Below are 13949 nucleotides of genomic sequence, written 5' to 3' on the forward strand. Positions count from 1 at the left end.
ACTGTTACTTCATTTGTTTGATTACAGCCCCTTTTCCACATCTCTATATAAATGGAGATTGCAAGCAAAACTCTCTTATCATAGAACAACGCAGCACAACTACACAGAGGGGCCATGATTTTATTTGTAGCTTGGAGGGACACTTTGAATACAAACAGCAATAGCTGGAATATGAAAAAATCCCTGTGATGGCCAAATTACATGTCAAATGTACTAGGAATAGATTTGCTTGGAAGCAAGTGTTCCCTCTACAATGGGATGGAAACAATCTGTTCTGTTGACAAATACAAACCAAAACTGCATTGCTGTTGGTGAGGACATCTTATGGAATGGTTTTATGCTCAGACTGGTGCATTTGTTTTACATAATCGTGTCACCATCACAGTGAATACATGGTCACTCTGTCACCTCTCTGGGCAGCAGTGTCCTCCTATGGAGAGAGGCCCAGTGCTGTCACATAGATTGCTGAGATTTCAGAACTCAGCAGTTCTGAGTTCTTACAGTGCATGAATTCAAGCCATGAGTGAACTAAGCAGATTTTGCTTTTGACTCACTCTATGCACTACACAAGCAGAAAAAAAGTAACAATCACCAGAAATTATTTTGTCTCACAGTGTCTGCTTCTCAGACAATGAGATTTTATGCATGAGCCCCTCTCTAGCCACAGTGGAAGAAATAAGAACGAACCCTTGGGTCCTTGGGATGCAGCTACCACCCCAACAGGCCCAGGTCACCTTGTCACAGCAGCATGCATCATGGAATCATAGAATCATGGAATCATAGAATTGTAGAATCATAGAATAGTTTGGGTTGGGAGGGACCTTTAAAATCATCTGTTTCCAAAGCCCCTGCCATGGGCAGAGAGACTTTCCACTATCCTAGGTCACTCCAAGCCCCATCCAACCTGGCCTTGAACACTTGCAGGGATGGGGCAGCCACAGCTTCTCTGTGAAACCTGTATCTGTGCCTCACTGCTGGTTGAGATAACTGTAGGGAGCCCTGCTCTGTGGGTTGCACACTCATCTCAAAAGTAACCCTAAACCACTGGCATATGCAGTGTCTGTCACCTTTGGTGGGGAACACTTGAATCATCACACCAGCCTCTTACAACCTCCGGGAACGCTCAGGACCTCCAGTCCCCAGCAAGAACAGTTCTGTGAAATTACACATACGCAAAAAATAAACCAGCAGCAAATGATGGTGAGTGAAACTCCATCTTGCCTTTTACACTGCAGTAAAGACCTGATGTTGTACCACTGGAAACAGAAACACTGCACTCCTTACTGGGGACCTGGTGACAAGGAAGTCAGGTCCCAGTCTGTGAGTGGACTGTGCTCACGCTCAGATACATTAATGATGGTCACAGAAAAGAACCTAAACCTCTCTAAACCATGGCCCTGCTGAACGTTTCTCTGGCTGTACAATCACACCTTGCCTTGTTTCTTACAAAGGAGCATTAGATTGCATACATTAAGCTCTACAAAGTCATTCAGAGCAACTTTCAAAGCCTGGACCGCCCACTCTGCCTTCCTCTGCTCCCACAGCCACTGGGATAAACCCAGACCTACCCAGCCAAGCTCAGCAGAGATCTGTCATTCTGAAAGACACCAGAGAGAGCCACGGATTTTCTAACTTGGGTTTGGATGAAACCCCAAGACTCCTCATCACATCTCAGGGTATTTAGCGTTGACTTTAATTAAAAACCTCCCCATGCCAAACCACATGCAGATGCAAACCGACGCCTTCAGCGTCTGCACCGCATCGCCAGAAAAAGCTGCGCTGCTCCACTCACTCTGAGGTAGATGCATGAAGGAGGAACCTGCCTGTAAAATTTCCTCTTGTTCTGCAAAGTCTCTCTCTCTCTCTCTCTGCACTGCCCCAGTTTACCACAGTGCAAAAAAAACCCCACAGTCAAATAAATATATTCTTGGGAAGGAAGGGAGGCTGGTAGAATGATTTTTGAAGGCAGGCCAGAGACTATTCGGAATGGGGGACACACAGAGTGTTTTAACTGCTGTGATAATTCTGTATAAAGAGATGGTAAGGCTCTAACTCCTTGCTGTAGCATGCCATGTGTCCCTGAATAAAATTACTGCCATGCAGGCTGTTAGCAGAGGAATGCGTAAACAGACAATGTATCCTTGCATCAGTTCCACAAAATGTTGCACAACACAAATGCCTCTCGATGTGTCATTTCCTGCTTGGCCACCGGCCCAGCTCCTGACAGGCAGTCAACAAAAAAAATAAAAAAAAGAAGAAAGAAGAAAAAAAAAAAAAAGAAAAAAGAAAGAAAAAGAAGAGGAAAAAAAGGAAAGAAAAAAAAAGGAGAAAAATTAAATAAAGAAAGGCAAACTGAAAGATTTAAAGCTGTTCTACTCCAAAGCACATTCCACTCGCCTCAGACTTATCCCTCCACCCTCTCTGCCTTTGAAAGCAAAGAGGGAGAACTTCCTAAAAACTGTTATGGTTTTAAGTCGAGGAATCTCAAAAATCTCAATCACTTATCTGCTTTTTATAAGCCGGGTCGGCCAAACAGTTAATGTGGGGGCTGAGCAGAACCCCTGGCTGGCTCTCTCGCTGCCTTTTGCAGCGTGCACAGACAAAAGGGCGATGTGATGTTTGCTCATACCTTTCATCACGTGTGCACCTTGCAAGCAGAGAAACGCTCCGGAGCTGAATGAAGCACAGCACTTTTCTGCCCCGAAACGCTTCAGCTCAAAGCTCAGAGCTGCTTTTTCATTCACACTGATAAAGAAAGTTGGGGTCGGTGACTTTGGAGCCTACCTTTCATTAGAGATAAACTAAAGTTTCTGGAAGTCAGGGAAAATATAAAAATATACAGACTTCTCCTCCCTCCTTCCTCATGATTCCCCCATGACTGGGTTTGTCCCAGGAGTGGCCAGAATGGAGGATGTGCCTCCTATTCTAAAGGTACCACTATGGAAGGGCAAATCATTATTTCTGTAGTTGTAATGAGGTAAGGCAAAGGCATTAAAGGGGGCCTTAGGTAAAGATTTGGGTGGTTTCTTTGCTCTTTTTTTTCTTCTCCTCTGACTTCCTTTACAGTAATCTCTGGCTATCTGTCGGTCAGCTATGACCTCATGAAAACTTCTCTGGAAAACTTCTTTCAGCCCTCCCAGCTGGAAGGCAGCTCTGCTGGCTAAGATCTGCATATGGCAGAGGTTTTATCCTGGTTATTAGGAGAGAAAAATATCTGCAGGATTTCCTAATGATTCCCAAAGATCTTATACAACCCTGTCTCTAGACTGCATCACTCAGAGTGCAAAGCACTGTCTCAATCCAGCATAGAAACTGCAACACAGAAAATGTCCCTGGACAGTAATCTGGATAGACTGGAAGAGGTTAGGTAAAATGAAATAAATCTTTTCTGAGAAAAAAATCATCAGAAGACCTTTACTCCTATATTAACGGGCAAGTTTTCCTAACAGAGCAACCTGACATCACTGTCTCTATTAAAATATTTTCAAATAATAACAGAGAGGCAAGGCAGCAAGCTTCTACAAGCAGATGTTTAATACGACTAAATGGCACTTACATTTAAGAACCCGACTTTCTGAAGTGCTGAGCATCCAAAACACCAACTGGAGTCCCTGCATGCCACGACTGTTCAGCACTCCTGAAGTCAGGCTCTAAATGTCTGTGATGTCTGTCATGGCTTTGCTGCTGCTGCTGGGAACCTCGCAGCTTTCGATTGCTCGAGTCAACTTGCCAACAGAAGGTCAGAGTGCCTTGCCTATAAACAAGCCTTACAAATTCACGATCTAAAGCATGATGTCATGTCTTAAAATGATAAGCTGGCAACAAAGTAAATGACATTTTGTAAAGATGTGCATAATTTTATGTTTACACTCCTCAGAATGAAGGTTCTAATAAGTCATTGGTTGTGTTCCTTTAAAGGGAAGTTTTATAACTGAGATGAATCACAACTGCAAAAGATCAAAGTTTAAAAACATCAATGATGCCATGGGGTACTTTTTAATCTTGTAATGAATGATGATCATGTGCTCTTATGAAGTTGCTCCAACTGCCAATGCCAGATGTGTATATTAAGAAAAAAGTTGTTTGTGATGTGACAGCTCTGGTTGAGCTGCCAGAGAGAGGAAAACTAGGATAACTAGCTTAAAACGTTGGAGTGAAATACAGATCCTGGCAGAGAGGGGCACTATTTGCCGATACATAACTTTTAATTCAAACACATTTGCTATCAGAGCTGCTCCTTGAATTCCTTATTGCCCCCAACCACCTAATATTCCTTATGCCACATAGATGCCAGGTACATTCACTGAATGATTGCTACCAAACTAATGTATCTACACAAGTGCAGGGTCTCTAAGAAGGAAGCAAAATTTCAGTGAAACTTCCAGAGCTCACTGGAACTACTCTTTCCCTACAAATTCAAGTTTAATGATGAACCATTCCAGAGATATATGAATCCTTTCAGAATTAGTTGAAAGTATAAGATTGCAGTATTCCACCAAAACACTAAAGTACAAATAGACATTCAAGTTCAAATTTTACTTTCTTGAAAAAAAAAAAAAAAGAAAAAAAAGGGAAAAAGGAAAGAAAAGAAAAAGATGAAGAAGGACACAATAACTCCATGCAGGCCATAAGAACTCAGTTACTGAGCATTTCTAGGCTCAGCTATTCAAAGACACCAGCAAACGGGTATCCACATACAGAGGCATCTTAGGTGAAAAGTAAAAAATTCCAGCAGAACTAGGAGATCTTGTTAAATTCTATGAACACAGACTCACTTTCAATCCACGGATCACCAAAACATCCCCATGCCAGGAGGATCCCTTTCTGTGCTGCACAGGGTAATCCACACTACTCTCCACACATCACTTTCAAACCTCTCTGCTCTTTCACCACGGTTGTGTCCTCTGCCAGGAAATTTCCTCTTTTGTAGATGCATCAAAACATGGATGGATCAATACATAGCCTCCAGATGGGAATGGCTAACTGGTAGATAACTTACTCCCTGCTTTTTACTCCATGAGTGTAGCTTCCCCAGTGTCCTCCAAGTAAGTTACATGGAGCACCGGCTGCAAGTGAAAATTAAAAATGGGAACTGACTCACAGAGAGAAGACAGAACAAAAATCCCCCCGCTGTGACATCACAGCACCTCAGCTGTGAGCAGGTAGCACCACAAGTATGTACCTAAAGAAATGTATCCAGAGCTATTTGCTTTTTCTTAGCTGTTCTTCAAAGTGAAACTCTCCAGCCTGGACAGTTCTTACAGGAGCATTTGAGTTCCCACCTCAGTGTAAGAGGAGGTGACTCTGCAGTGTGTGTTGGCACGAGAAACACTTAACTGCATGAATTCTGTCTACATCTTTCTACTTCTGTCTTTGTGGTATTTTAAACTAAACACCATGAAAGCTCCTTGAAGGTCGTGTTTGTATGTGCAGATCAAAGGGAAAATAATTATTTGAGATGCTTCCATTATAAGGATTCTTTTAATGTGGTTATTCATCAAATAATCCTTAATCTCTAAGTGTAATTTAAATAATGCTATACCTGGCTAATCCAATCAATTTAGAGTAATTTCTAGTTAGATTAAGAAAAAACTCCACAAGTGGCTCATCAGTGATACCCATATGATGTGAGACTGGTTACCAGCTAAATGTGCTAGACAGAGAGACAGCCAGATAAATCCTGATGGATTAAACAGACTTGACTGTATCTAAAAATAAGTGCTACCCATAAAACTGCTAGGACATGACAAAAAACAATTGTCATAAAAGTACAGCCATTGCAAAATAGATAAATCATGGCAAATAGATTTTTAGTGAGCTTGCATGGCTAGGAGATAAATGTGCTGGGTGAAAATCTGCTGGACTATGTTTTAAAAAAATATATTTTCTGTACACAAATAAGAAACAAAGACTATGCTGTTGATATACTGGGTTTTTTTATCTTTGGCCCTGGGGGTCTATGATGAGTCCATAGCTGAAAACCAGCTTCAGGTATGATGAGATTAACCAGGTACATTAATTATCTGATGGCAAAAGAATTTAAGGGCAAACAAAAAGGCACTATATTATATGTTTCCTCTCTATGCTAGGACTGATGCTGAAAGATCAGGCTCTTGTTTTGTTCTAAATGTCTTCAGCTGGAAGCTCACAGGAGTTCAGGAAATGCAGCACGTTGCAGGATTGTATCTACTGTGTCTAAATCAGATTATATATAAATACACTGGGTTTAGTTCTCATTTACACTGGCAGATAATGTATCAAGATCTTGATGTGAATGAGAATCAGGTTTGGGATTGCCCAAATTCAGCCAAGCACTTAAGTGAGTGTTTAATGCAAGTATGTGTGTGGTCCAATAGACTCCAAATTAACCATGCACTCATATATTTTACTGAGCAAAAATCAGTGTTTGACAAAGATATACATATTTCATTTACAGGTTTCTATTAAGCAAAATTAAGCAGGCATAAGAGCAAAAATAAGGATATAATACTCACTTCTTGGCTCTCTTGGCCCATCCACTGTAACCTTTATAGCTCTGTGGTATGTAGCGACTTGGGGGGGATTTGTCAGGACAGTTATTGTCAAAGTAAAGCTCTTCCCTACAAAGAGAAAAAACAACAAGGAATGAGTGATTACAACATGAAAACAGTCACATGCATGTTCAGTAAAGAATCAGTTCAAAATTATTCCCTGTCGTTACCACAATCGTGAAAATTAAAAACATAACTGACCATAGGAGTTTTCCTCCCCTTCAGTTTTACTCTATGTCAAGAATACGTCCATGTGTTGACAATCTAAATGTTTCTTATTTAATAATGGGTCATCATACAATGACAGAACAAAAGTGATTCACTGCTGAGGACAAGCCAAATTCTTTACTGCATTGAAAGTGGTGTAAATCCAAAGCAAGTCAAATAATTTAAAAATTTACTCCAGTTTCGCAGCTGTGTGACAGAGAGCAGAATGTGACCACATGTTATTTACTTCACACAGTTTTATCATTTCATTTGTTTGACTTGACTACAATAAGATGAGGAAAAAATATATTTTCCTTCTGGGAGATGTTTTAACAGGGAGTCAGTGTCTCTGTCCTTCATATGCCAGGGCTAATATGATGATATCATCATTATGGAACACACCTTTTTTCCCTACACATTTTCCATCTATGAAATACCAAGAAAGCCCCCAACTTTCCTGTGAGGGTGAGCAATGTCTATGTGCACGTACTTTGCTATCGTCAGTCTTCATTGTTGGGCTCTTTTTTTGTTTTGGGGTTTTTTTTTTTAATTTTTCAAAGCTTGAATTCAGGCAGAGATTGCACAAGACCATGTACAGCCTTCAGCTGAATGAAAACGTTAAAAAGAAATAAATAAAGGGAGCTGCCTGCTTCTGAGCACACATTCTCACAGGCCTGGCCCCCGTTTGGGAGACTCACTGACAGTTGTAATCTGTTAGATATGCAACGGTTACTCATGTCAGATAGTCAAAACTGAAAACTGTTTCAAGACAGGAAAAGGTGGGCGTACAACAGTGACTCAATAAAACAGTCAGCAATCTTTGGCCTTCATGCTCTTTTAAGCTGCTACTTTACCAGACACTTAAAGCTCTCTTTTTTTTTTTTTTTTTCCCTCCTCCCTGGGTGTATTTGTGCATTTTTGCTGCTAGGGCTTTTCCTCTCGCTGAACTCTGAAGGCATTCAATCAAGGCACAAATCTTAATGCTATGTAACAGCACAAACTTAATGCAGTTTTTTCAGGCCTAATACAGAACAGCTTATATATAAGGCATAATACAGAACAGAGCTTTGTCTGTCAAATCTAGTGATTGGTCTTTCTTTCTGGTCCAAGTCGTATATCCCCAAAACCTGCCTGAGACATGCATCATTTATTATCAGGAGTGCAACTTCAAACTGTCCTGGCTATAATTTTCATGAACTAGAATGTGACATGGATTTTTTTAAAGGAAATACAACTGTCATTTAGAGTAAAATGATTTTCCAGGTGAAGCTGTGCTCCAGCTGTGCCCAGCTCTCTGGGAGATGCTGGTTAGAGGGAAGGTCAGGACCCTGGCAAATAGAATTATAGAATGGTTTGGGTTGGAAGGGACCTTAAAATCATCTTGTTCCAATCCCCCTGCCATGGACAGGGACACCTTCCACTAGACAAGGTTGCTCCAAGCGCCATCCACGCCTGCCTTAAACACTTTCAGAGATGGAGAATCCAGAGCTCCTCTGGGCAACCCGTGCCAGTGAGTCACCACCCTCACTATTTCTTCCTAATATCCAATTTAAACCTTCCCTCTGTCAGTTTAAGCATGCAAAAATCTCAGGATGCTGAATTCTGTCCCACTGTCATGGCTGAAAGTGGCTTTTCCCATTTTCACTGGAAAAAGGAATATTTCCTAAATCATCACAGGAGCAGAGTTAGGTGTATTTTGGATGTCCAGTCTTTGTCCAGTCCTGCCCACCTGCTGTGCCAGAGGTGAACTGTGTGTCCTGTCAGCACAGGGTGTGGGCAGCCTTCACACACACAGCAGCAGCCCTGCAGTGCCTCCACACTGCTTGTCCAGGGCTGAGAAGTGTCTGTGCCTTTTATCCCTCTCCAAAGAGGAATTCAGCCCACTGCACAAATATAAATGTATTTATATATATATATATAGTTCTCCAGGCTCGGGTTTAAGGCTTCCTTTGGCACCAACTTACCATGCCAAAAAGTTGTGACTTTTAAATTGTATGCTGATGACATTCAGATCACAGCAACCCTTAGATGATCAGTAGAATATTACTGGTAACAAAGACACTAAAAGGGGCTTTTCTATACACCTTTAAGTGAAGAGTTTGGCCTTCTATGCTATTGTTCTCTTTAAACAGCAAATCCCTATAAATCTCTATTATGACAAAAAAAAATAACTCAACAAAATATACTATTTGTAAGAACCTGCAAAATCATTCTGTGGAAAAGCACTGCAATATTTTCTACACTAAATATATCTCAACAGGATACAATGGCCAGAAAAAAAATGCATTCCTTAATAAAAAGAGCTACATTTGGACTTTGAAAGTGAGAATTTCTGAATTGTCACCTCCCGGCCAGCCTGAGCTGAAGAGGAAAGCAGCTAATTTGAGAGGGAAATTGGTTTTGTCCCCTATCTGGTACTTTACAAACCCAAGTGTGGATGAAGTAACACTGACGAAGCCCCCTCACACTCCATAAACCACAGAGCCCTTCATTGTGGGGAGCTGCACGGCCCTGCCAGGGCACTCCAGAGCTTTCAAGAGATGATTTACATATTACAGGATTAAGAATGAAATAAATTTTTAAGGTCCCCTGTTTCAGTGATGCTGATGCCTTCCACAGCTATTTCACAGCTATCCCTCCTCAGCTACAAAAATCCTTTAATGCACTTTTTATCACCTTTCTTTATTGCCTTTAGTCATTTCAACTATCCACTTTCAGAGGTTACAGACTAATTGTAGCTCTCTTTTATTAAATTCCCCAGCCAAGCAGTCATCTGGCACTATTGCTTCAGTGTGTCTAAACTGTGCATTCTTTGTTGTTCACACATGTGAGCCGAGCTGACACAGAGGAGGATGAGATGGACATATGCTGAAGCACAAGGCAAACCCCAGAAAGGAGCTTGAAAGGAGACTCAGCAGCTTGTGTGTGCGTGTTGCATATTTTTTCAGTTAGATGCTAATGTGATTAAAATATCGGGACACAACAAAATTAAGGTTATGATCCTTTGCTTATTGAAGACAGGAATTCTTTCTTCTCTGCGCTGTGGATCGGGCTTGTAAAAGTGAGCTACCGCCTGAAAACCACATACAAACAACTGCTGCATTTGCATCAAACACTCCAGTTACTTACTCTCATGAATCCAAAAAAGGTGTTTAAGAGAAATTATGCAAACAGAAACGTGAAGCTTCTGTCAGGCAAACAAAATGAATATGTATAAAAATCGAGTTTCTCCATTGAGCCATGGGAAGCAAGTAAAAACGTGGGAGAGAAGGTGAAGTGGTAAGTTGATGATTCAGACTTCACAATCAAATTTAGAGATACAGAGATCAAAGCACAAGCTGCTTAGAAAGATGTAAATCTCAAGTCAGGAACAGGTGTGGATTAGTTTCTTGCCACCGAAAAATAACTTCATTATTAGTTTATTTTTTCCTTTTCTACTTCAGGACTTGTATTTACTGATATTTGTCTATGTAAGGAGCTTTCTCAATTCTGTTTGCAACTACTGATTTCTTCTCCTTGTGTTTTAAGCAGAGTTCTAAAAATCCATCACCAATGATAACTCTCCTTCTCTCCTTCTCTCTTGCTCTCTCTCTCTCTCTCCCCCTCTCTGTTCTAAGTCTGGAAGACAAGTCTGGACCAATTTCTCCATCCTGCCTCTGGCAGGAGAATGCAGCATTTCAGATCCTCCACCGAGTCCCGGCTGCTTCAAAGGAAAAGCCCTACTTTCTTCCGTTAAGATCATAAGAAATATAGGGGGAGGGGGTCAGCTCTGTTTGGACATAATTACACTTCATCAAAAGAAGCTTTCTTCATCTTCCATGCGTGAAAAGTCTGCAAGCAGTTAAGTCTGTCTTTTTTCTTCCTTTTTTTTTGTTTTTTTTTTTTACTTTTTCTTTTTTTTTTTTTAAATATAAAAATTGCTACTTGGGAAACTAGCCAAAACTCAGAAAGACAATATAGTAAAACAGTGCACACCCTTTGTTTTTCTTTGAAGTCTCTTAAATAAATATGTTGAGGGTTTGAAAAGTATACTATCACTTTTCCATAGATTCTACCCAGATTGATCAGAGAAAAAGTCTATTCCAAGTCTGCTAGATAAAAATATAAATTAAACTACTGGAACCAAATTTTAGGAGCTCTGTGTTTGTGTCTGTATCTGTATCTACTGAGGCTTTAGGCCATCTATTTCATTTCCTATGCTTTAATAAAAAGTATATATCATAGGTTTGAAATGAAATCCTCAGATCAGAGGTAGTGCATCTAATTTCAGTCCTTTTTCAGCACTACTAAAAGGCTGATACACTACTGAACTTCTACTGTAAAGCAGTAGAGATGGAGCCAGAGAACTTTCAAACCTAATCCATCAGCAGAATAACAAAGCAAACTGATTATTTAAATAAGACAAATGGAAGAGATAGGCAACACCTTATTCACAGGGGGAATAAACTCCATATTTATGTTGTATTACTGTTGGCAAAATTATTCTTTCTTTCAAGTTATTATCTATTATTAATTCTTTTTAAGTTCTAAAATTATAAAGAGAATTTTTGGCTTGCTAATTAAAATAAAGAATAGTCACTGTAAGTCATGCTTATGGACTTACTTTCACAAAGCACTTGTAAAAATGTGGTGACTGATTTGGACTATCTGGGCCTCTGTCATATGTTTAAATTATTTTTGGACAAAAACTCTTCTGTAGGATGAACTGCAACTGCTTTCTAAAGAATATCACTGTAAAATTTGCCTTATTGCTAATTTCCCAGAACAATTATTCTGCATATTTTGCTTTGTTTTGCCCCATGCAGGGCTAATTAAAAAAAAAAAAGAATAATTACTTCAAACACATAAGGGAAAAAAATATGTCAGTTGGATCAATGTCTGATACAACACTACTCCTGCAACAAGAACTGCAGTGCCAGCTTCCTTTGAGCTATCCTTTCAATCACTACCTGAAGTTTGAAAGCTGCTGTGCAACCCTTAAAGAGGAATTTTCGCAAATTTGCAATGATCACAAAAGCTTTCTATAAGTGCAGTGCAGTTTTCAGATTATAGGAAACTCCTAAAGAGCTGGAAGACAATGACAGCACTCTACATCTTAAAAAAAAAAAAAAAAAGAAAAAAAATTGAAAGTTACCCTGTCATTTAAAGTAAAGGTTGAAGGTTGAATTTAGTTCATGCCCAAGCTTACCAGCAATTCATAAAAAGTCAACCAGCTTACTCAAAAGAAAAGTGGGGGTGATTTTCACAGGTTATCAACAGTTTGGTTTAAAGGGCAGAAAAGCCACTAGCAAGCTTTCTACCAACAACTGCTAAGCTGTGAAAGATTTAAGTCCCTAAAGAATACAACCTATAGAACATGTGATATGCAAAATCCCCCTAATTACAGGTCTTCTACAACAACTTCAGAAGTGGCTCTACTGCTAAAGGGAATTCTCCACCTCTCACTGCCATGGCCCAAAATACACTCCCTGACTCTGCATAACCTGGATCACAGATATTCCCTTTTCCTTCCACCCTTCCTGTGTGATTCAAACAGGGAAGCAGGTACTCCTTGAATTGTTTTTCAAAACCTGTCTGATAAAAAGCTACAGAGAATCCTGACTTGCTTTGTGCAACTGCTGAAGTTTCACAATAAAATATATGTATATCACTACAAAAAAAAAAAAGACTGATAACTTGAAAAATGTGGCCTAGTGGAAGGTGTCTCTGCTTATGGCAAGGGGTTGGAATGAGATGAGCTTTAAGGTCCTATACAAACCATTTTTTTCTGTGATTCTATGAACAAGGGATTTATGGGTTAATCAATATTTCATCGTGAAGTTTGACATCTTGGCACCATTTTTCACATCATTACCAACATGTAAAAGGCAGCGGCCTACCTCTTCCACTTCTGCCCACAAATCGTAAGTCATTAAATCTGGCCACCTGGTTCTTCATCACGGCAGAAGCGTTTCGCAGCTCTGCAGAGTAGTTCTCATCGTTTCCAGCCATGACGGTCACCACCGTCCCATCGGGCACTTCTCCTAAGGCCACCACCTGCAACAACAGGGAGACAATCACGACTGGTGAAGTCACACTTTGGAGGTGTGTGCTCCCCTCCCCGCTCTGCAGGCTGCTGCGCTCGGGAAGAAGCTCTGTGGTGAGGAGCTGTGCACAGAACAAAGTGCCACATCAAACACAGAGACATCGTGTGTTGTCTCCGTTTCTCAGAGCTTCTTCGTTGTTGCATTTCTTCAGAAATGCGCAACATCCTCGTGTTGAGTGCACGCTTTAATGCTTGCTGAAGGACAACTTTGTTCTTAGCAAGCAAGGAGCAGTGTGAGAACACGAGGCAAGGTTTGTATCTGTGAATAATGCACGGGAAAGCATTTAAAGAGAGCATTTAAAATGGAAAGCTAGAAATTAGTATTAGCAGTCTTGTCACCTAGATTCAGTTCTGTTCTGGTTGCACCCATCACCCTGACCCCTGAGCTCCTCAGACTTCAAGCCACAGGGATCCCTGCATCCACCCATCCCAGGAGTGGCACTCAGGGCACCAGCAGGCAAAGCTCTACGCCCAACATGCTCCACAATGGAGCACTTTATGGCTGGAATTCAAACTCCTCATGTGCTATATAAAACAAAGCTGTACTTCCTTGCAGGCATGTAAATTTTCATAGTGCTTGCAAGAGTCGCATGTGGTTAGTGCTGATACCTCCCTCAAATTCCAGGATGGGTGAACAGAAGATATCAAAGTATTTCATTTCTCCTTGCGTTCCAGCTACCTGATAGTCTCCCTTTCATGCTTCAGTGGTTGTGCAGTGCTCCAACATCTGATTAAATAAATGTCATGAAGCAGACTGCTTCTGATTTGAAAACATCAGGAATACCTACAGTGTTAGTGCTCTGTGGCTTCTTAAAGCAAAAAAAAAGTTACAAAGGAATGCTAAGTTATTAGGAAGAAAATATACACACAGGGAAAAAAATGTCCACAAAAGTATTAATAAAATAACCTCATCTTCCCCTGCTGGCTAATTCTGATGCTGAAAATAAACTTATAACAAGAAGAAATTCAGAAACATTGCACAGCTGAGCCAGAACTTGAAAAAATATCTTAAGCTACAAAGTGTCCCCCCTTGTAGTTATTACCATTTTACATGGTGAGATATGAGGTTTTATATTATTCAGAGTAATTTATTCTGTCTCCTGTAATATATACTACATTTTATCACA

General features: G+C 40.4%; 1 protein-coding gene across 2 annotated transcripts in view; it reads right to left on the reverse strand.

Annotated features, from left to right (window-relative positions):
• The window catches only part of RUNX2 (RUNX family transcription factor 2), a 214841-nt gene that overhangs the window by 136414 nt on the left and 64478 nt on the right, over window positions 1–13949 (reverse strand). For both annotated transcript variants that reach the window (XM_059469211.1, XM_059469212.1), the window contains 2 exons: window positions 12617–12773; window positions 6495–6599 (listed from right to left, as the gene is read on the reverse strand). In XM_059469211.1, coding sequence (XP_059325194.1) covers window positions 6495–6599; window positions 12617–12773 — 262 coding nt within the window. The remainder of the gene's footprint in view (window positions 1–6494; window positions 6600–12616; window positions 12774–13949) is intronic.

The sequence above is a fragment of the Ammospiza nelsoni genome, chromosome 3, assembly GCF_027579445.1.
Source record: "Ammospiza nelsoni isolate bAmmNel1 chromosome 3, bAmmNel1.pri, whole genome shotgun sequence".
Classification (NCBI taxonomy): Eukaryota; Metazoa; Chordata; class Aves; order Passeriformes; family Passerellidae; genus Ammospiza; species Ammospiza nelsoni.